This window comes from Eleutherodactylus coqui, chromosome 3 (genome assembly GCF_035609145.1).
Source record: "Eleutherodactylus coqui strain aEleCoq1 chromosome 3, aEleCoq1.hap1, whole genome shotgun sequence".
Lineage (NCBI taxonomy): Eukaryota > Metazoa > Chordata > Amphibia > Anura > Eleutherodactylidae > Eleutherodactylus > Eleutherodactylus coqui.
This window is the reverse complement of record NC_089839.1, coordinates 296,851,711-296,876,114: the sequence shown is the minus strand read 5'-3', so window position 1 is coordinate 296,876,114 and position 24,404 is coordinate 296,851,711. Positions and strand designations below refer to the sequence as shown.

General features: G+C 46.8%; 1 protein-coding gene across 3 annotated transcripts in view; it reads right to left on the bottom strand.

Moving 5' to 3' along the window:
* The window catches only part of DAB1 (DAB adaptor protein 1), a 721,580-nt gene that overhangs the window by 89,862 nt on the left and 607,314 nt on the right, over positions 1–24,404 (bottom strand). For all 3 annotated transcript variants that reach the window (XM_066594781.1, XM_066594782.1, XM_066594784.1), the window contains exons 6-7: positions 19,574–19,713; positions 10,145–10,243 (exon numbers count right to left, since the gene is read on the bottom strand). In XM_066594781.1, coding sequence (XP_066450878.1) covers positions 10,145–10,243; positions 19,574–19,713 — 239 coding nt within the window. The remainder of the gene's footprint in view (positions 1–10,144; positions 10,244–19,573; positions 19,714–24,404) is intronic.

Here is a 24,404-nt window from a genome sequence, read left to right as displayed (position 1 = left end):
CAGGTACACAAACCTTAGATTTATGCGCCCCTTAACAAGTTTTTACAGCTCGCATCTTAGCATACATCGTCCAGCAGTAAAAACGGTGGCTGATATATGCTTGTGGGAGTAAAGCCTAAGGCTGGATTCACACATTCAGATGGCCCTGGCCCAGCACATATACGCGCTATTGTGCTAAGCTCCCGCCCCCTTTCCGCCCCATGTTGCAGACAGCTTTAGCTCTGCCCCACCCCCTCCCATTGCGAACAGCAGGCAAGGGGCAGAGAGGAGCAGGGAAGGGGGTAGGAGTTTAGCAGTTACGCTGCTAAACTACCTCCCACCTCACTTCTCCGGGAGCTACCATAGCCTCCCATAGGAGTCTATGCAGCCACTGATGTTAAAGCGCACGGCCAAAATGCGCTATCTTGGCCGTCCGGGCACTTTTACACCACGGAAATACGCCCATGTGCACTGATGCATTGTAAACCAATGCATCAGAGGGGCAGCGTATATCGTCCGGGCGTGAAAACTCGGCTGATATATGCCCGTGTGAATCCAGCCTCAGCGGTCTTTCACACGAGTGTACATTGGCTCGCCGTTTTCCCAGCCGGCTGATATATGCTACAATCTGTTGCATTGGATTCCAATGTATCAGATCACATGGCCGTATTTCCGCAACGTAAGAGCTCCCGGCCGAGCCAATATAGGGCCCGGCGCTTTTACGTTGGGCCCAAAAGATAGTCCTGGAACTATCTTTCGGGCCAGAACACGTCGGCTGCTGCATGGGCTCCTACGGGGGCCAGTGACAGCGGCCGGTGAAGGGAGGTGGGAGGGAGTTTAGCAGCTTGACTGCTAAACTCTCTCCCCCTTCTCTCCTCCCCTCCGGCTGATTGCAATGGGAGGGGCGATGGGAGAGCTAAGCACCGCTCCATCCCGCCTCTTCCCATTGCTGGCTGCGGAGGTGAGCTTGAGAGGGGGAAGAAAGGGTAACAGCATAGCGGCCTTGGCGTATATGCGCCGGAGCCTATGCCGTCTGAGCGGGTGCACAAATGTTAGATTTCTACGTCCGTTCACAAGTTTTTACTCCTCAAATGGTAGCGTATATCGGCCGGCCGTGAAAACGGCGAGCAATATACGCTCCTGTGAAAGAGCCCTGACTCCACCATTGTTTTTTGTTTTTTTTTACAGCGTTAATCATGTAGCATAAAGGACATGATCATTTTTTTCTCTGGACCGGTACGATTACAACGATACAACATTTTTTATAGGTTTTTCCACTTTTGCATAATAAAACCCTTTTATAATTTTTTTTTTGGAAATTGTTACGTTTTTTCACATCCTTGAATAAGTCCCATAACCCGGTCATCTGTCGCGATTTTCACACTCGTGTGAATGAGTCCTAATCTGTATATCAGATTTAAAGACACAGCCACAAAAATGAAAAACTTTTTTTGAGCGAGATTCAAAAAAGTGCTTTGCACTTGGCAAGTAAAGTAGACATATTTCCCAGGAAATGTCAGACATATGGGGTGAGGGTTCTCAGCCGAGAATACATCTAAAAGTGATGGCACAGCTCGCAGATTCCCGGCGTCGCACTCTTCCCTTCGCTGCTGGTTTATCCTATGCCTGACAGATGTCTCTTCATTAAGTTTGTAAATGTGGCGTACTTAACGCGCACGGAAAAATTCAACATTATATTTTTGCTAACTGATTCTCATTCACAAAATGTTCTGTAATTAAGTGCAGCGATAAAAAAAAATACGAAAAAAATGCGAAAAAAAATATGGATGCCTTCACGGCCGGCTGCTCCTGCGGGATCCTCAATCTTCGTTTGTGTAACGCACATTTGTTCAATGACAGATCAAGTAAAACAAACTTAATGAAGCGAACGACTGTCGTTTATAACGCAATAATGAGGCGCGCGCTATCGAGTATTTATTCCCGCTTTGTGTCCCTTTATGAAGGAGCCATTTTGAAAACAGAAACCCAATTTATTGGTGTAAAATCTGCGCAGCGGGCCGTGAAAATCGGGAGAAATGAGAGAATTCTATCAATCACCTTTTGCGCAGTCGTTGCAAGGATTATGGAAACCGCGCCGTAACTAATGGTGCTCTGTCCCTTTAATCCCCACCTTCGTACCTACTTCAGAAAACTCCAGAATTTTTTTTCTTCTAACGAACAAGTAATTAGCGACGGCATTAAGGAACCTCCACAGGGTCTGCACTCTGTAAACAGCCTCATTAATTGGAGATGTTGGAGGAGAGAAACGCAGTTTAATAAAATCCACCCTTGTATTCCTGACTAATCAGTTAACGATGAGCATAAATACCGCTAATTAATATGACAATTAATATTTCCTCACTGATGAGATTACCGCTGACCTCACGTCTAATGACATTTCGATAATTTTATGAATTTCAGTTTATTATTAACCAAACTTTTCTCCCGATTATTCAGTGGCTTACTTCTAAAGAACTGGAAGGCATATATATATGTGTGTGTGTTTATATATAGATATATATAAACGCGTGTACTGATTTAGTATATTAGTATATGAGGAGGAGGTCATTTGTATAATATCTTACTGCATGAGGGGGAGGAGGTAGTCTGTGTAATATGTTAGTATAGGAGGAGGAGGTCGTCTGTGTAATATATTAGTATATGAGGAGGAGGTCATCTGTATAATATTTTACTGCATGAGGAGGAGGTCGTCTGTGTAATATATTGGTATATGAGGAGGAGGTCACCTGTGTAATATATTGGTATATGAGGAGGAGGTCACCTGTGTAATATATTGGTATATGAGGAGGAGGTCACCTGTGTAATATTAGTTTTTGAGGAGGAGGAAGTCGTCTGTGTAAGGTATTATTATCTGAGGAGCAGCAGGTCTGTGTAATACTGGCGTAATTAACCCTTCCCAATCCAATTTGTATCCTGCTTTTCCTAGGCGGCGTACTCTTTTTCTGCTGTTATACAACAGCGCTATCTGCTGGCTAAAGCCAGTACTGCATGAGGTGACACGTTGGATAGGCTCCGACAGCAGAGAGGCTGGCAACATAGAGTAAGAGAACCCCGACGGACATCTTCCAACATCGGAGCTGTACAGCCTTAAATCGTAATGTCTTCAGATGTCAGACAGTGGATTTGAAAGGGTTAAAAATCAAAAGCTCATCGACTTCCCCTGTAATTTTTGTTGCCAATAGCAACCAATCTCAGCTCAGGTTTCACTTGTTATACTGCTGAGGTAAAATGAAAGCTGCACTGTGATTGGTTGCTAGGGGCAACACAGATTTTCTTTTGGACCGCTTTCATAAGAGTGGGTGCTGGGCTCATTTCTGTGTGGTATATAGTGGCTCAGTGCTGGTGGGAAGCTGTGCGGTAGTTGGAGCAGAGGAGGAGGTGGTCTGTGTAATATATTATCTGAGGAGCAGGAGATCTGTGTAATAGATTAGTATTTGAGGAGGAGGAGGCCGTCTGTGTAATTGATTAGTGTATGATGAGGAGGAGGTCATCTGTGTTTGATAACACTGTGAAATAAAAAACATCTGCTCAAGTGCAATTCTGGCATTCCCCCCTCCCCCCAGGGATAGTGGGGCTGTCAAACCCCACCCCCCTAAATGTGTCCCCATGGGATGAGTTATATACGGTATGTACCACGTTTGGTTGAAATTGCTCCACGCGTGCAGGATAGGTCATCAATAGTTGATCGTCCGGGATCCGTTGCGCGTGCGCATGTTGTCAGCGCCTCAAATACAGAGATCTCCACGCCAACCTCTGTGTAGTGGCCAGCACTTGTAACTGCAGGCATGGCTCTCATTGAAACCAATCATCTGTGTATTTGCGGTGCTGACAGCATGCGCCCGCTCAGCTGATCGGTTGGGGTCCGAGTGACAGACCCCGTCTGATCAACTATTGAAGGCTTATCCTGATGATAACTCCTTTAAGTATCCTTGTACTCTGGCTGATAAATCGTTCAGATTCATGCATCCGGCGAGCGAACGATTCTCTTTCCGTGTGACCGCCCCGACTGAATGACGAACTTTAATTCGCTGTCTTATTTTTATGCAGGCGTGTAAACGGGTAGTCACACATCTATGAATGACTGCTTGTTTACTGTGAAGACAGGCGGGCGACCCTTAACAATCCCCGACTGACTCCGCCTCCATTCACTTGCGATAATCATTCCCATATAAAAGCACAGGCATGATCATGTGTAAAAGGGCACTTAGTCTAAAGACCGATGCCGGTATTTAATTTATACCGGCCAGATTAATGGCTTGTAAATATAATAGTCAGCTACCAGCCGGCCAGGCACTATCAATCATGTAACTCACTCTATCTGTAGCTCCAGTTCATTGGCTGCTGTTACTGTAATTAGGTTGTGACCCCAGACCACCCCCCATGCATTCCTAAACACAGACATGGTCCTGTATGCAGTGCCGTCCTGTATGCGGTGCAGACACCGGGTGGAGAGGTCAGGGATCACAGACTGATTACAGTAGCACTGGCTGCTGGACAGGAGCTACAGACAGAGTGATTGCTTATATGGAGGCTCACTAGAGGGTCACTATTACTACTGAGGCCAATAATAGGGGAACCATTACTACTAGGCCCACTAAGGGGAGGGGGGGGGGACTATTACTACTGGAGTCCCTACTAATACTGGAGCCACTAAGAGGGACACTATCCAAACTGGGCCCACAGAATCACTAACAGAATCACTATTGCTGCTGAGGCCACTAATGGAGTTACTATTACTACTGGGGCCATTATGGGGGTAACTATTACTACTGGGACCATAAAGAGGAACACTTACTATTGGGGCTACTACTGCGGTCAATATTAGCACTGGAGCCACTATTAATACTGGAGCTACTAAGAGGGACACTATCAATACTGGGCCCATTAACAGGATCATTATTACTACTGGGGCCACTAATGGAGTCACTATTACTACTGTGACTACGAAGGGGAACACTTACTATTGGTGCTATTACTGGGGTCACTATTACTACTGAAGCCACTAAGAGTGACACTATCAATACTGGGCCTACTAACAGGATCACTATTACGGCTGGGACCACTAATGGATTAACTATTACTACTGGGGCCATTAAGGGGGTACAAATTACTACTGGGGCCATGAAGGGGAACACACCCTTGGGGCTACTACTGCGGTCAATATTAGTACTGGAGCTACTAAGAGGGACACTATCAATACTGGGCCCATTAACAGGATCATTATTACTACTGGGGCCACAAATGGAGTCACTATTACTACTGGGATTACGAAGGGGAACACTTACTATCGGTGCTATTACTGGGGTCACTATTACTACTGGAGCCACTAAGAGTAACACTATCAATACTGGGCCTACTAACAGGATCACTATTACTGCTGGGAACACTAATGGATTAACTATTACTTCTGGGGCCATTAAGGGGGTACAAATTACTACTGGGGCCATGAAGGGGAACACTTACTATTGGGGCTACTACTGTGGGGTGCACAGTTACTAACTAGGGTCATTAGAATAACAGAGGTAAAAACATAAATTGCGATAAGCCACACCCCAAACCAAAATAACAGACAATAATCCCCCTCATTGCAGAGAGGTCAGGCTGCATATAGAGCGTCGTGCTGTCAGTGGCCGGCACCACGCTGTGCGAGTCATTGTGTAATGCCCACTATATAGTTTTGGTTGCTTGTTTCGAGTCAGGAAGATAGAGTTATTAAAGCTAACTAATTGAGTTTTTGGAGTGGGGCTTAGTCGGAAAGGGGGAGATGTGGACCTGCGGCAGTCCTCCCGGTTTGGCAGGGCAGCCTCTCTAGTCTGGGACAGTTAGGAGGCCCGGTTCAGCTCACAGAGCATTGTCTAGACTGGATACAATTGTATCCATTTTTATTTACACTGAGATGAATTATCTAAAACGGGAAAACCATAATAATAATATCTCCCTCTCTCGCTCTATCCCCCCTCTCGCCCGTTTCCACCGTCCGTCCTTCTTCCCACACAGACGACATTAATTTTTAATTGTCTAAATAAATGACCTAAGCAGCTGCTCCATCCGTCCCCGTGATGCGCAACCAAATCCGCTGGTTCAAGCTGAATCTGCAAGACTGATAAAGCGCGATGAGCGTCTCTTAATCAGGAGGAACGTCTGTGTCAGGCCCCCCCCATCTGCAGCATCCAGGTGGTTACACATCCCCTCCTTGCTTCGCTCCCCTGTGTACCGCAGTCAGATGTCTTGTAGTGGAGCAGACACAAGCAAGAAAGCGGAGTCCCTGGTGGTTGCCGCCGCTGTAGAACAGGCTGCTCGCCTTCGATAGTAGCAACCGCACAATGCATCTCTGCCTGAAATCAGCCAATTAGTATGTCTGTTTGCTTTCCATTTGAAGGTAACTGCTCGTTTTCTGTGCCAAATCAGCATAATCTCTCTCTAAACAAGTGGGAAAAAATTAATTGACGATTAACCCCATGGTGGCCAGAGACCTGCATCCGTAATAATCAGTGTCAAGATGCTAGCCAATATTTTTCTATTGTTGGAATGATTGTTCGCAAACGGGCTCCGTCTTAGTAATTATACTATAACTTCATAAAATCGCAATGCCACTTTAAGGAGCGGAGCCCAAGGCGCACCATAGCAGTTTGGGGTAACCAGTAAGTGGTCAAGACAAAGAAGATTATCCTACCCCCCCCTCCCCCGCTCATTCTCCAGTGCTCCTCATTTATACAATAATCCAATACTAATGGCTAGTAATGAGCAAACATTTCAAAAAAGGTTTGGCTTGGTCTGAATTAGTTTGAGCTGAACTGGAACTTCATCAGAACTCCTAAAACTGGTGTATAATACTGTATAATACTAAGAGGCATAACAGCCCTATACTCACCTAGGAGGGTTTCCAAGTACTTTTGAGCTGTTTTTAAGGCAAAGTTAATGAAGAAAGAGGAAGATGAAGAGTAGAAAGGAAGAGAAAGAAGGAAGAGGAAGAAGGAAGATGAAGCAGGAAGAGGAAGAGTAGGAAGGAAGAGAAATAAGGAAGAGGAAGAAGGGAAAAAAAGAAAAAGGAAGATGTAGCAGGAAGATGAAGAGTAGGAAGGAAGAGGAAAAAGGAAAAAGAAAGAAGAAATAGGAAGAAGGAAGATAAAGCAGGAAGATGAAGCAGGAAGAGGAAGAAGTAGAGGAAGGAGGAAAAAGAATGTTAATGTGAAGAAGAAGAAGCCATTTTAGTGGGTTCATCTGAGACAAACCACCCGAGGTTTGGGTTTGTGCCGAACCAAACGTTTAGTGAGGTTCAATCTGAAACACCATTCTACTGTTTTGCTTTGCTCAACACTACTAATGGCTTATCACTAGAATATTCCATCATTATGTAGTTGGTGCTTTGACCGCAGCGACCCCACAGCTTTTTCTAGAGGAGCTCTTCACCAACCAATTTAAAGGGGTTTTCCGACACTTGGAATAAAAGTAGTTGGTGATGGCACAAGTTAACAACCTAAGGCCTCATTCATATGGGCAATGCGTCTTTACGTGGTCGAAAAATGCATGAACAGCAAATAGCTGCAATCAAGTCGTGGCCAAAATTTGCGTTTTTTCGCCCATTCACACAGCGAATGGAGGCAGGCAGGAATGATTCCCGTCCCTTTGCACCTCCATTCACTTCAACAACTATCGCTCCTATGTAAGCACAGGAGTGATAGTCAGACGGTGGTCCATAGGTCAGCCGTCAGGCCCTAATGCACCCGACAGTCATCCTGTGTACAAGTACTGTTACTCCTGCTGTCCTATGACACACAGTGTGTATACAGGCCGACTCCAACCCCTGCTCTTGCACACAGAGCAGAACGGGGGGGGGGGGGGGGGGGCTATTACACAGATCATGCCATCAGACAACAGGAGTAAGTAATTATGGGCCTACTGCAACTCAGGGTATAGAGGCCCTAGAGGAAACACAACAGCACTATTATTAAATATGGCCATTTAAGGAGCATTGGGGGCATTATAACTAAATGGGGCCACAGAGGGCACTATTAATAATCAGAGCACAAGAGACACTATTACTACTTTAGGCACATTACTACTTTAGGCACATTAATTAGGACCACAGAGGGAGCACTATTACTAACTGGGGCCATACAGGAGGCACTACTATTTTGAGGGGATATAGAGGAGGCACTATAATTTTCAGGGGGCACTAATACTATGGAGGGCACAGAGAGTAGCAATAAGGCTTTATTCACATGGGCATTGTGATTTTCGGAAATTGCAAGAACGAGAGAAAGATGCGACCTAGTTGCAGCTAAATTTAGCATTTTCTCACCCATTCACACGGCCAGATGTGGCTCAGAATTCCACAGCCCAGAATTCCATTGGTCGGGGAGAAATTGTTTAGCACTGCTAAACTCTCTCCCCCTCCACACCCCCTCCCTTTGCCAGCTGATCGCAGCAATAGAAGCTCCCATAGAAGCCTATAGGGGCTGTCGGCAAAGGAAGAGGGAGGAAGCTTAGTAGCGCGAGTCGTGCTAAATTCCCTCCCCCTCCCTTTGCCGGCAGCTCTCATAGGTATCTATGGGAGCTGCCGGCAGATCGCGGCCAAAAGATAGGGCAAGACCTATCTTTTCCGACCACATGTAAAAGCGGACGGTCAGAATCGGCAGCGTATTTGTGCTATCTTTTTCAGCCTTCAGATGGCTGCGATTTTCGGCCGACGTTTCATCGCAGCAAAAAAGGCCGCAATAAAATGTTCATGCAACTAAGGCCTAAGGATTGCAGCATGATGGGGAGATTGTGCAGAGACTCTACATGGCTGAAAGTCTTCATGGCGGTCTGGGTCTGATAGAGAAGAAAAAACAGACATCACCACTCAGAAGACGCCACCTGTGATCATTGGAGGTAACTGCACTGTAATCACTATCACCGTTTAGAACTGGTATCTGACTATTATATGATGACTACATTATATAATGTTATAAAACTTGTCTCATAGAGTATATATCATATATACTTAGGAAGGGGGGGGCGTTCTGAGTTTTACTATGAGTTTGATATATGCCCCCACATCAGATAAGAGTATCGCTGCAGTAAATGAGGCTGAGTAGATCAGATAAGGCAAGAAGCGTGAGTGAATGAACATGGCGTTCAGGGTCTACTGAGACCACCCCCTCTATGAGTCCGGTGATGGCCACCACCTCTATGAGCCCGGTGATGGCCACCACCTCTATGAGCCCGGTGATGGCCACCACCTCTGTGAGCCCGGTGATGGCCACCACCTCTGTGAGTCCGGTGATGGCCACCACCTCTGTGAGTCCGGTGATGGCCACCACCTCTGTGAGTCCGGTGATGGCCACCACCTCTGTGAGTCCGGTGATGGCCACCACCTCTGTGAGTCCGGTGATGGCCACCACCTCTGTGAGTCCGGTGATGGCCACCACCTCTGTGAGTCCGGTGATGGCCACCACCTCTGTGAGTCCGGTGATGGCCCCTCTGTGAGTCCGGTGATGGCCACCACCTCTGTGAGTCCGGTGATGGCCACCACCTCTGTGAGTCCGGTGATGGCCACCACCTCTATGAGTCCGGTGATGGCCACCACCTCTATGAGTCCGGTGATGGCCACCACCTCTATGAGTCCGGTGATGGCCACCACCTCTATGAGTCCGGTGATGGCCACCACCTCTATGAGTCCGGTGATGGCCACCACCTCTATGAGTCCGGTGATGGCCACTACCTCTATGAGTCCGGTGATGGCAGCCCAGATTCGCAGCATAACTAAAAACTGTCTGAAAAGAATATTAGAAGAATTGGCACAAGCAAATGCCGGAGCGCATTACGTATCCAGGTCATCTTCTCGGTTCATAGAGGGAATGGCTCTTTATAAATAGGAACAGGAAGAATCTTTTTAATCTGCGACCATTACTGGGAACAAGGGGGAATCGCGGGAGAAGGCGACAGATCAGATCAGACAGTAACAATGTCTCCTTCCCCCATCGCTCCCCTCTCGCCTCCACATTGCCAAATACGGTTCTACAACTGTGAAAATAGCAAAGACATGAAAGCACACGCCGACTCGAGGGCAGCCGAGGCGCTCATGTTGCATGCGGTTTTCCCGGGATGTATTTTCCATGTTTCCCGGGCATGTTAAACAGTTGTGGCTGCGACTACTTACACCGGTCTTTTCATCAAAGATCTTGATTCCTCCAAAGGAAACGGTTAAAAAGACTTTTTGTTTGTGTTCGCCTTTTGATCGAGCTCCCGCTGCAATACCCTGTCGTGAGAAGAAAAAAATAGATAATCTCGGGTTAGAGGGTCACCCCATTATTCTGTGGCCCTTTGAAAAACTCAACTGACAAGGCTGCTGTTATGTTCAGTCGCTTCCCACTCAAGATATTCCGTTTGCTAAACTTTTTCTTTTTTTTTAAGACTTTCGCAGGTCAAACTGCAATTTTACTAACGCTGTAGTGTATAACTGAAAAGTAGGACACTGCTTGATAGAGATGATCTGCCCAAATCATACATTCTCCGGTTCACCAGATTGCCTGCACAATTTACAATGCTTGATGTAATGCACTTCTCAAAAATTCGAATTGCCTGCCACAACCACTAGGGGGAGCTCACTGTATACAGATTTCTTAGGGTGGCTTCACACTGGCGTTGGATCGTGCGTTTCCTCTGTGTTGTGATTCTGTGAGAGATCGCAAGATTATGAATCCTATGGCTCCCTATAGCTAACGTCACATCTGCGATCTCTACAAATCGCGGTAGGTCCATTCTTTTTGCGATATCGCCCACTGTTCCCAATGGGGCTGGCGGCAGCAGCCCCAGACCTATTGAAATCAATGGAAGAGGATCGCGATCCTCTGTCAGTGCTGTGACAGCAGTGGAAGAGGACTCCCCCTGACAAGGATTTTTGGGGGGGGGGGTGGGGGGGGGGGAAGCTTGAAATATAAGCCCTACCCAGAAAATAATCCATAACTATAAAAGAAAAAAAAAAAAAAAGAAAGAATACATCACCCTAGTAGCGCTGTCGTCTCCGGCACATCTTCTTGCAGGTCCCCGCAGTCTGCTTCTGCTTCTCTTCTGGCCTGCCGGGGATTGAAAATCTCTGCCTCCTAAAAGCGCTGGCTCTAAATGGCTGAGCGCGGGGACCAATCAGAGCCAGCGCTTTCAGGAGGTGGGGATTTTCCATCCCCGGCATGCCAGAAGAGAAGCAGAAGAAGACCGCGGCGGCCTGCAAGAAGACACGCTGGAGAGGACAGTGCTACTAAGGTGATGTATTCTTTTTTTTAAATTATTTTTTCTACAGCTATTGATTATTTTCGGGGCGGGGTGGCTTATATTTCAAGCCCACCTTTGAAAATCCTCATTGCGGAGAGTCCCCTGCTACTGCTGTCACAGCAGTGGCAGAGGATCGCGAACGTGTCCCATTGATGTCAGTGGAAGAAGACCACTATCTCCTGTCGTGGCTGGATGAGAGGCCCTGCAGGGATGAGAGGTTGTTTCCCTGGAAGGATTGCTACAGCGATATTAGGGCGTCAATCACATCCCGATATCGCTCTCGCCAGTGTGCAGGAGCCCTTAGTGAGTTCAATGGAAGTGGTTTGAATCTGTATGCAATGAGCTCCACCTAGTGGTGACTTCTGGCACTGGCATTTGATTATGTAACCCTGTGGCTGGAGAAAGTGAAGCAGCACAAATGATGACATACAAATGGCAGGATTGTGAATTGGTCTGCTAATGTCTGACCAGGTAGAGATATTCAGGCTTTGGTCTCCGGCACACTAGCGTTTTTAGTCCCTGTGTAGTCTATTAGAAAACGGACTACGCACAGACCCATATTACTCAATGTGGCAAGTTGGAAGTTTTTTTATGCAGACATGGACTGTGTGTAAAAACTCATTGCATGAACTATTCGGACCTGTTTTACAGCTGAGACTCGTTTATTTAAGTCAATAGGGATAGAAAAAAAAAGCACTTCGATACCATTTTTTTTTTTGCAATGTGATATGAATTTTTTTTACATGCTACTGCACCTAGCCATCGGGGCGGCCTCACACAGGCGTTAGCGACAAACCTATATGAGCTATGCAGGGCGCACGTTCATGGGCTTTTGGCCTGTACCAGCACATTTTACTGTACTTTATTATGCTGAGAGGACTGCTGGTTGGTAGACGTGTTCACTGCGCCATTTCAGGCAGATGGGGGCCTTCCGTGCGCAATTGCGCAACAAAATAGAGCATTTTGCATTTTTTTCCTGCGCTCGAAATGAGCATGGAAAAAAAAAATCACACGTGAAGGAACCTATTTAATTCAATGGGTTCCATTTGCTGTCCATTCGTCGCCCGTGTAAGCCCACCTTAATACAAGTGATGTGATTCAACCAGGGCAAGTTATGCACCCACCTGTATCAGGCAGGTAGTCAACTGCAGTGGTGTGCATAAAAGGGTACTTTCATACGTACTGAAATATTCCACAATACGCTGCAGAATATTCCACCGTGAATCCGACGGTTATTCTGCACCGTCTGAAATGCGGACGGATTTGAAAATGCATTAATTTTGCCTGCAATTCCACATTAAAATCCGTTTAGTCATGTGGATTTTGACAGAATATTCCACAGCGTACTGCAGAATATTCCGGCGTGCGTGAAAGTAGCACAAGACGCAGTAAATTCCGCACAAAAATTCGCCGCCTCCATGCAGACTTTGATGTGGAATTGAAAATGGCTTAATTCTGCCATCAATCCCGAATCAAAATAAGCAGGAAGACCTGCAGGCTTCATAACAGAATTCTGCAGCAGCAGATTAAGCCGTGTTTTTTGGGGCGTACTAATTCAACCCATGTGAAAGAGCCCAAGCAATGCAGAGTTGGTAGGTGTCCAAACCTACAGGAGCCCAAAGGATACAGAGCCGGTAGGTGTCCAGACCTACAGGAGCCCAAGGGATACAGAGCCGGTAGGTGTCCAAACCTACAAGAGCCCAAAGCATACAGAGCCGGTAGGTGTCCAGACCTACAGGAGCCCAAGGGATACAGAGCCGGTAGGTGTCCAAACCTACAGGAGCCCAAGGGATACAGTGCCGGTAGGTGTCCAGACCTACAGGAGCCCAAGGGATACAGAGCCGGCAGGTGTCCAGACCTACAGGAGCCCAAGGGATACAGAGCCGGTAGGTGTCCAAACCTACAAGAGCCCAAAGGATACAGAGTTGGTAGATGTCCAGACCTACAGGAGCCCAAAGGATACAGCGGCAGTAGGTGTCCAAACCTACAAGAGTCCAAAGGATACAGAGCCGGTAGGTGTCCAGACCTACAGGAGCCCAAGGGATACAGAGCCGGTAGGTGTCCAGACCTACAGGAGCCCAAGGGATACAGAGCCGGTAGGTGTCCAGACCTACAGGAGCCCAAGGGATACAGAGCCGGTAGGTGTCCAGACCTACAGGAGCCCAAGGGATACAGAGCCGGTAGGTGTCCAGACCTACAGGAGCCCAAGGGATACAGAGCCGGTAGGTGTCCAAACCTACAAGAGCCCAAAGCATACAGAGCCGGTAGGTGTCCAGACCTACAGGAGCCCAAGGGATACAGAGCCGGTAGGTGTCCAAACCTACAGGAGCCCAAGGGATACAGTGCCGGTAGGTGTCCAGACCTACAGGAGCCCAAGGGATACAGAGCCGGCAGGTGTCCAGACCTACAGGAGCCCAAGGGATACAGAGCCGGTAGGTGTCCAAACCTACAAGAGCCCAAAGGATACAGAGTTGGTAGATGTCCAGACCTACAGGAGCCCAAAGGATACAGCGGCAGTAGGTGTCCAAACCTACAAGAGTCCAAAGGATACAGAGCCGGTAGGTGTCCAGACCTACAGGAGCCCAAGGGATACAGAGCCGGTAGGTGTCCAGACCTACAGGAGCCCAAGGGATACAGAGCCGGTAGGTGTCCAGACCTACAGGAGCCCAAGGGATACAGAGCCGGTAGGTGTCCAGACCTACAGGAGCCCAAGGGATACAGAGCCGGTAGGTGTCCAGACCTACAGGAGCCCAAGGGATACAGAGCCGGTAGGTGTTCAGACCTACAAGAGCCCAAGGGATACAGAGCCGGTAGGTGTCCAGACCTACAGGAGCCCAAAGGATACAGAGCCGGTAGGTGTCCAAACCTACAAGAGCCCAAAGGATACAGAGCCGGTAGGTGTCCAGACCTACAGGAGCCCAAGGGATACAGTGCCGGTAGGTGTTCAGACCTACAGGAGCCCAAGGGATACAGAGTCGGTAGATGTCCAGACCTACAGGAGCCCAAGGGATACAGAGTCGGTAGGTTCCAGACCTACAGGAGCCCAAAGGATACAGAGCTGGTAGGTGTCCAAACCTACAGGAGCTCAAGGAATACAGTGCCGGTAGGTGTCCAGACCCACAGGAGCCCAAGGGATCCAGAGCCGGTAGGTGGCCAGACCCACAGGAGCCTAAGGGATACAGAGTCGGTAGGTGTCCAGACCTACAGGAGCCCAAAGGTCCCTTTGCAGCATAAGAGGAGAGTAGTACTATAAAAGCACGGGACCCCCCATTTTCGAGATCAGTGGGGTTCTCAGTGGTGGGGCCCCCACTGTTCACCATTTTTTCACATATCCTACGGATAAATACTGAAAGGCTATTGTGGTACATCCCCTTTAAATGTCTTTTCTGGAATTCCTTCATCCAATAGGATGGAACTCGTCTTTATAAACCCGAGTCTGTCTCACTCTTGATCTTCTCAAGTGTTGAGTATGTAGCAGAATTCGCCTTCCTTCACCTTCTTGTAAAGCTAAATAAAGTTATGTTGCAACTTTGTATCTATTACGGGAATCTATATGATATCACTGAACCAATAAATGTCACCGCCATTTACTTGCTTTGCCTTGGGAGCTTTTTGGAAGCCTCAGAGACCGATGCATTAGCGGCAATCAAAGTTTTGTGCATTCAGAGGAAAACCTTAACGCTTTGTTCAGACTTCAATAATAAAAAAAAAGGAGCAGAAATTATTAAGATTGAGCAGAAACCCTTGTGTCACGGCGCTCGGGATAAAGGCGGTTATGCTTGCTTACAAGACAAGAACATTAATCTGTAAGACCTCCCGGGTTCCATCATCATTTTCCTGAGCTCAGATAAACCTCTCAATTATGGGGAAGAAAAGAATCCAGCATCTCGGAGACAAGGGGACATTGTTGCGGAGCAATGGATGGCATATTTTATCAGCGGGTGTCGGGGCTGCAGGTTGGGTAAGTGGAAACGGAGGGGATTAAAACTAATTTCTAATGTGCATATTTCCAAGGTGATAAAAGAAATTACTAATGAAAAAAACAGCTTATTACCAAAGTGTAAAGCGCGGTGAAAATCAGGTTAATTATTTAGACCAGTGGCTGCTGGGAATAGCGGCCTGCTGCAGGGTCCGGCCGAGAAAGAGGAAATGTTTGCAGAGCTCCTAGGTTGCACCAACTAAAGGAGTTAAATTCTCAGCCCCAGGGGTTTAGGCAGTTACTGGCCCAGTATATAGATTCTTATAGCTAAGTGCCCCCATCTATAGTGTCTGGAGGATCAGGGACCAAGTCCTTGCAGGAGTAAGATCACTGCCCAATCCATGGTCGGTACTTGGTGTCCAGTGGCTTACTGGTCTAGTTGCTCTTGTCCAGTACTCTGTCCAGTAGTTTAATTCTCAATGCCCTGGTGTCTAGTGTTCCAGTTTTTCAGGCCCTGGTGTCAAGCAGTTCAGTTCTCCAAGACCTGGTGTTCAATGATTCAGATCTCCAGGTCTTGATGTCCAGCGGTTGCGTTTTTTTTTATTCCTTGGCATCCTGTAGTTCAGTTTTCAGTCACCGGTGTCCAATAGTTTAGTTCTTAATGCCCTGGTGACTAAAGGTCCAGTTTTTCAGGCTCTGGTGTCCAGCAGTTCAGTTCTCCAGGCCCTGGTGTTTGGTGGCTCAGTTTTCCAGGTCCTGGCATCAGGTTGTTCAGTTTTCCAGTCTCTGGTGTCTAGTGAATCAGATCTCCAGGCTCTGGTATCTGGTGGCTCAGTTCTTCAGGTCCTGGTGTCTGGTAGTTCAGTTCTCCATGGCCCTGTGTCTGGTGGCTCAGTTCTCCAGGCTCTGGTGTCCGGTAGTTTAGTTCTCCGTGGCCCTGCATCTGGTGGCTCAGTTTTCCAGGCTATGGTGTTTGGTGGCTCAGTTTTGCAGGCCCTGATATCCGATGGTTCAGTTTTTCAGACCTAGGAGTCTAATAGTTCACGTCTTCAGGCCCTACCCTGGTATCCAGCAGTCCAGATCTCCAGGCTCTGGTATCTGGTGGCTCAGTTCTTCAGGTCCTGGTGTCTCGTAGTTCAGTTCTCCTTGCCCCATGTCTGGTGGCTCAGTTCTCCAGGCTCTGGTGTCCAGTAGTTCAGTTCTCCATGGCCCTGTGTCTGGTGGTTCAGTTCTTCAGGTCCTGGTGTCTGGTAGATCAGTTCTTCATGGCCCTGTATCTGGCGGTTCAGTTCTCCAGGCTCTGGTGTCTGGTGGCTCAGTTTTGCAGGCTCTGATATCCGATGGTTCAGTTTTTCAGGCCTAGGAGTCTAATGGTTCACTTGTTCAGGCCCTACCCTGGTGTCCAGCAGTCCAGTTCTCCAGGCTCTAATATCCAGTAGTCCAGTTATCAGGGCCCCGGTGTCCAGCTGTCCAGTTCTCCAGGCTCTAATATCCAGTAGTCCAGTTATCAGGGCCCTGGGGTCCAGTGGTTGAGTTCTCCAGGCCCTGTCATGTGGTGTTCAGTTTTCAAGTTCTTGGTAACCAGTAGTTCTTCCTGACTCCTATATCTGTATTTATGTAGGTTTCCAATCTCTCCGTTATTCATTTCATACTTGTGTTTTATAAGTACTAAAATGAGGAAAACCCAACATGCAGCACTGAGACACGTCAGCTATCGGCAGTCTATTAGATCACACTGGAGTGTCTTCTAAGCAACAGAACGAGTAAACAAGGTAATCTCCTAGTGAGTTTCATGAGGAATCTACAGTAACGCTCTAATCGTCTTCATATCTCCATTATTTGTGACTGTTATTGCTTCTTGTGTTCCCGCGGATGACTATTCTATCACATTTGAGCACGCAGCACTGCTGGGAATCTCAGATAACACCGATCACCGCAGCTTATCCTACCGCTTTATATATCACATGGATTCAGAAGATTATTTGTCTTCTTACTAATATTACATTTCGGATTTGTCACTGAAAGCTGTTTCTTATCTGATCGCTTTATCCATAAATAAATAATCCATTTTATCCATTGATCATTTAGTATCAATGCTCCAAGTGTGCTGCAGAGCTGAACTCAGAAAGCATTCGCTCATATGGGCCTGCATCCACAGACATTAGATATGTTTAGTGGCTCATTCCATCGGTTTGATGGGATGCTTCTCTCTACTTGTCATCTCCTGTCAAACAAAACAAGGAATGGGCTGGTTTGGCAGCAGCTTAGTTCCTCCACTCCAACAACCATGCTATTGTCAAGGGACCACAAGCTGCAAATTCGAGGCTTCCCTGGTTTTCCAGGATTGGCAAAGAGCTGACCTGCCTCTGAAGCAGCGAGCGCCAAACTGAGCTCAAAAGTCATGGACCCCTTCTCCTCGAAGGTAGGCAGATGAGACATCAGGGACTCATGACCTTGTTTTGTTCATACCGGTTGGGAAGAGGGCCGAGTCTTGATTTAAGCTTTGTTGGCTGCTGTAGACCAGAAGCTATCAAGACAATCAATAACATTGCCATCAAGAGTCGTCATTGAAGGATGAACAATGGGTTTATTAATTGTGGATTAGGAAATAGAGAACGTATGGCCCGGTAGACCTAGATATCTTACTGTGTCAAAAAAGCTATGAAAGTCCTTGACCCGGGAAGAGCAGACCCACCTATGCTGTAGCCCCTTTCCCAATAACGACACAACAACTTTCTTTGGATAAAGTGGCCACAGCAGCCAGTTTATTACTAACAATAAAAAACATTAAAATTATAATTACCCAGAAACAATTACGGGGGAGGGTCCTTGGAGCCACAAAATCTGGTGCAACTATACCACTCTGAAAATACTTCGCCCCACAGCCGGACTACAGGCTCAAGGGCAACATTAACCGCCCATTGGGTGGCTAACACTCCCATTACTTAAACCGGAGGGAGTCTACTGCCCCCTCCACCAACCAAGTAACCGCACCAGATAGCAACCAATATACTAAGGAGGGAGTCTAAACAGGTGAGCACTTTGCCCTCCCAACTCCCCCCCACACACAATTTCCAACGACTCCAAGGACCCCCCACCCGCCAAGCTGCCATGACATAAAATTACCCCCACTCCTCACACCAAACTATACGGGCGGGAGGGTGGGACTCTCACTTCTATCTCTAAGATGGCCGCTGCCTCACACCCCTTAACTTATATATCCCCCCGCCTCCCAAATTTTCTACCAATCACCGCTATATCCCCCTAATTCCAGAAAATTCTCTACCCTCCCCTAACTCTAGTTAACCCTTTCCTACCTCCTCACTTCTATAGGTGACCTGCCCCCCCGTGTCATGCCCGGCCTCCTCTCTAAGGGTCCCTTGTTCCCTTCGCTACTGCCTTAACCTTGTAAATAGTTCTTAATCAAAGTCTTGGCCTAGTTAACCGGGATCAACAGAAAACAACCTTTAGACCCTTACTTATGGGATACATCTTCAGCAATTCCGGCCCCGGATGACCGGGAATGAATTTCTCTCCAGCCCACCGGTGTTGGTTCTGCATCGTTGGGAGAGGACACAATGGAGAAATCGCCAACTTGCGCAAGCAAAGCCATAGATACTTTTATTACATCCTGCGTGAAACGTCCCTCCAGATCCAATTCATTAAAGTATCACATTATTAACCGTGCATGATTAACTCCGTGAGAAACAAAAATAAGCAATAGCAGAATTTTACTTTTTTGGTCACTCCGTCTCAAAGAAAAAAAAAATGATAAAAAAAATAGTATGATCCCCAAAATGATTCCAATACAAACTACAGGTGACCCCATAAAAAAACGAGCTTTCACACAGAGCCCATCAACGGAAAAATAAAGTTATGGGGGTCAAAATGTGGCGACAGGAAGCAGTATTTTTTTTATTTATTTTTTTTAAGTATTACTACAGTATATAAAAAAAACAAGATAAGTTTGGTATTGCTGTAATCCTACTCAGTACAAAATAGTGGAGTTGCGAGGGTTCCCCCCCCCCTTTTTACCCTACTTTTTAAAAGACTTCCAATACAATATATGGTAGATTAAATGGTATTTAACATGAAAAAATACCCTTTGTCCTGCCACAAAAGTAGATAGGTTACTCGAAAACTAAAAAAGTTTTTGAAAGTTGGATTACTGGACCTGCAGGATGTGATGTGGACACAAGCGCATCAATGACCCTTGATCATGAAAGAGTTAACCTAAGTACGTTGATGTGGCATAGGAGGAAACGCGTGCGAACACAAGGACATGTTGTAGACTGTATGGAGATGTCCTCCTGGTTGGATTCATGGACCTTAGTGACGGCCCAGGCAATGAATTAATAAAGATTCCACAAGACGACCAAGGAAGGAATGATTAGACGATACCTTGAGCTTCATCATTGAGTCCTGGCATAACTTGTCTCCTCTTGCGGCTGAAACCTCGTCAATCCCAATTAGTTTTGCCTTGTACCGAACACCGTCCCCTTTAAACCTCTTTATTAAAGTAGCTTCACTGCGATCTTGGCCTGAAAGGACGGAGAAAAGACAAAAACTGTTCAGGAAAACACAAAGTCACAAAGAGGACATCACCCCCCCTCAAGGTACAACCGGCCCATGAAAAGGAGCGATTTAGACATTTCTGACTATCTGACTACCAAATGTTTTCATTTTTTTTCTTTTGCTCGAGGCGAGACTGGTACAGACAACAAAGACGGGGAGGAAATCATAGTAAACAACAAAAATAATTGCCATCTGCTTCATAATATAGAACATGGATAACCGCGATTCATGCAAGGAAATACATATGTTCTGTATCCGCATTGTATTTAATACAGCAATATGGTGTCGGCTTCAATTAATTTGACTCCTATACATCATTCAGAACAGGCAGCAGCCTGCAGGGCTCTTGAGTAACTGTAATACCCTGTTTTCACAATTGAGGGGGCAGATATTTAGAATCTGTGGAAATTAGAAGATTGTCCTATGCTGTTGGGTGATGAAGACAAGTGGCCTATCCGTTCACTAAAGATCAACGGTGATATCACTGAGAGTGTAGCTTATCTATTCAGTGGAGAGCAGTAACATCACCAAGAAATCTCTTTATTCACTAGAGAGCGGTGACATCACTGAGAATGCAGCCTATCATTTGACTACAGAAAAGTGACATCACTGAGAATTCAACTTATCCATTCACTAAAGAGCAGTGACATCACTGAGAATGCAGCCTATCCACTCACTAGATAGCGGTGACATCACTCATAATGCAGCCTATCCATTCACTAGAAAGTGGTGACATCACTGAAAATGCAGTCTATCGTTCAAGTACAGAAAAGTGACATCACTGAGAATCCAACTTATCCATTCACTAGAGAGCGGTGACATCACTGAGAATGTAGGCTATCCATTCACTAGAGAGCAGTGACATCACTGAGAATACAGCCTATCCATTCACTAGAGAGCGGTGACATCACTGAGAATGTAGGCTATCCATTCACTAGAGAGCAGTGACATCACTCATAATGCAGCCTATCCATTCACTAGAGAGTAGTGACATCACTGAGAATGCCGCCTATCGTTCAACTACAGAAAAGTGACATCACTGAGAATCCAACTTATCCGTTCACTAGTGATCAGTGACATCACTAATAATGCAGCCTATCCATTCACTAGAGAGCAGTGACATCACTGAGAACATTTCATTACTTCTGCTGAACTTCGCATAACTCGCCTCGCTGTCATTATTCGGTCTTGGCTGACGTTATCCTATAAGACAACTTAGTGAAGTAATGTATTTATTTTCTGTGCCAAAACCCCAGATTGCTCTTTCTAAGCTGCTCTGTTGCTGTACAGGAGAATTATGCAGCATATGGACAAGGAAATATGGAATAAGTAAAAAATGGTAACAAGAATAAAATTGCAGCTTAATGCTGCTTCTTCCAAATGTTATCGAGTCCCCCCGCTTTGCCCCAGTTACAGTCTTTATATAATTGCAAATAAATAAGAAGAGATTCCCATTATCTACAGCAATAAATATACAGCTACCGCTGGAATGGCAGGCCGGCGGTTAATATCCGGACTCCCCAATAATCATGCATGTTCAGCTCTGCCAGATGCAGGTTAGGGTCATGCATACAGATGTATCACCCCTCTGCCTTGATCTGGAGGTGCATGGGGCCTCTACTGTATTTCTGCATGCTTCTGATTTCATATAGAGGTATACAATAATGTCAGCGTTGGCGCCAGTGCAGCGTCCGAGAAGTGGGCCCACAGGCAAAGAGATAGCGGGGTAGATAAAGACCTTGTCATGGGGCTCTACCATCTTCTCCCCTAAGGGTAGCTCGGGATCCATCCAGGTTACTGCTGGGGGAGATCACAGGGAAAGTAACCGAGGGTTACCTTGAGTCCACTTGTCACGCGTGACGCCACTGTTCCATCCTCTGTGGTATATTTTGAGAATGGAATAAAGTAATCCATACACAGGATAAACTTTCTGAACAAATCCGGAACGGTCGGTAGTGTCCATTTACTGTAACTTGGCAATGTCCAATTTACATCAACAGTCGAGGCACAGATAAAACAAGACAACGTGGTGCAACAGGGAGGATTCTCAGGATATCTGGATAAATCCACAGTCCCAGTTATCTATGTGATCCCATTCCTGGTGATTCTCTCTCTCTCTCTCTCTCACTCACTATTGGTTCACACTCATGTTACTTGTGCTTCTGCTCGCCATGCAGCAGTCTATCTCGGTCTCAGTGCTTAGTGGTAGCACCGGTATATCCTGGTTAGACTTGGCCCGGACCAAGCATAAGGTAGTCACTCAGCTTCCTCTATTCTCTCCGCACATAGGCCGATCTCTGGAGTGACTATGTGGTTCACTCTCTGAACTTCTCTCTGACTGCTTCTGACTACTCTCTTGTAGACTCACTTGCTAACTTGCAGACTGACTCTTGCATTGCACCTTGCAAACACATATAACAAGCAACATCACATGACTCACAAAACGATACATTTTCCAGACATAACCCAGACATTAACCCATTCAATCCTGCAGAAGTCAATACACATAATTCTAATGCATACTACACATTAGACGCTGACAGCACAATGGTACGAGGCAGACATATAACATTATGGAGGGACCCTACTAACTCCTGGCCGCTACACCAGCATCCGGCAAGTCTGGACAGACTCCATTCTCCGCAGCTTCTAAGCGGCAGTGGAAGCTGTGGAGAATAGAAACTGTCCGTGAAAGTATAATGGGCTCTTTTCTCTCACTTGCGAACTGCAATCACCTTCTCTAAGGTGCTGGAAAGGAGGAGTTGACAGGGGAGCAGTACTGAAGTTGCCAGACCCTGCAGGCGTGGCGTAGGGAGGAGGATGGTAATTACAGTGTGACCACAGAGGAATTGGCAGGGCAGTAGTATTGAAGTTATACACACTGCTGGACCCGTGGGCGAGGCGTAGAGAGGAGGACGGCGATTGCAGTGCGCCAGTGAAAGGAAGGAGCAGAGTAGAGAGCAGTACAGAACTAATAATAAAGCTAACAAGCAATGTCAATCCGAGGACGGATATCATGCTTTTATTAAAGGGGTTGTCCCGCGCCGAAACGGGTTTTTTTTTTTTTCAATAGCCCCCCCGTTCGGCGCGAGACAAACCCGATGCAGGGGTAAAAAAAACAAACCGTCCGGTACTTACCCGAATCCCGGCGCTGCTGCGACTTCGTACTTACCTTGCTAAGATGACCGCCGGGATCTTCACCCTCGGTGGACCGCAGGTCTTCTGTGCGGTCCATTGCCGATTCCAGCCTCCTGATTGGCTGGAATCGGCACACGTGTCGGGGCGGAGCTACGAGGAGCCGCTCTCCGGCACGAGCGGCCCCATTCAGAAGAAAGAAGACCGGACTGCGCAAGCGCATCTAATCGGGCGATTAGACGCTGAAATTAGACGACACCATGGAGACGAGGACGCTAGCAACGGAACAGGTAAGTGAATAACTTCTGTATGGCTCATAATTAATGCACAATGTACATTACAAAGTGCATTAATATGGCCATACAGAAGTGTATAACCCCACTTGCTTTCGCGGGACAACCCCTTTAAGGGCGTAGGGGAATTCATTAAATTAAGTGGGGTCTGTGCCTGTAATACCAAATAGGCCCACTGCAATGCGAACGGCGCTATCTGCTTCCAGAACTGTCTATATTGACAGCAGGCTCGGGAGATCAGCTAATTTGTGGGGATCTCAACTCTGCATGACTATCCTGAGGACATATAGTAAAAGTCAAGGACAACCGCCTAAAACTGGTTGTCGCCCTGATTTTTCACTGATAACTAATCCTATGGATACGCCATTAGTAGTAGATGGACGGGGGTCCATGAGTTCATTCTCTAGCCTATCAGTGCAGCGGGCCAGATGTTGTCATCAGCCATCAGCACAGGAAGTCAATGGGAGAGCCACACTGTTACGGCACTTTCTATTTCTCTGCTGCTTAGGACGTCACATCCATTGATTTCAATGGGAGTCAAGCCGGCTCACGCACTTTCTTTCCTGTCCGCTTATGCCAATCGTTGGCTTCCTACACTGGACAGCGTAGCCGGATAATCAGCTGATGGACGGGGTTCCTGAGTGGCCGATCCCGATCCATCAACTACTGATGACTTATCCAGAGGCGAGGTCATCCGTGAAAAGTTGGGCAGAAACCCCTTTAATCTCATAGATGTAGAAACCTAAAATGGAATGTATCCGCTCCGAGACTTTTAGCATTTTATTGCGTCCATTCAGAAAATCCGAGTTACGGGAAATCAGCGTCCGCGACGATTTTGATATTATTGTAATCTTTTCCCCTCGCTGTACTCAGCGTCGCATCTAAATTGCTGCACTAATATAAAGATTTCCGAGTTAGTCGGAGAAGGGCAGCCGCTGGCATTCACCGGGCTTTCAGATGCCACCTCTTGGCGGCTCGGCCTATTTATGGAAATCTTTCTTTTTTTTTCTTCGCACATTAAGAAATAAACGCTGTTATATAGGGGAGTCGGTGGAAGTTTCCATAGTTACGAAGCAGCTATTCTAAGAGGTATTGGCAGCGGCGCGTATTGTGCAAAGCCGTCTCATCTAAACGTGTTATTACTGCCGCGCAAAAACCACCATGAAAGAGCAACTGGTTACCAGAAAGAGAGAAAAGAAACCTCTCTAACGAGCAAATAGACGGGAGAT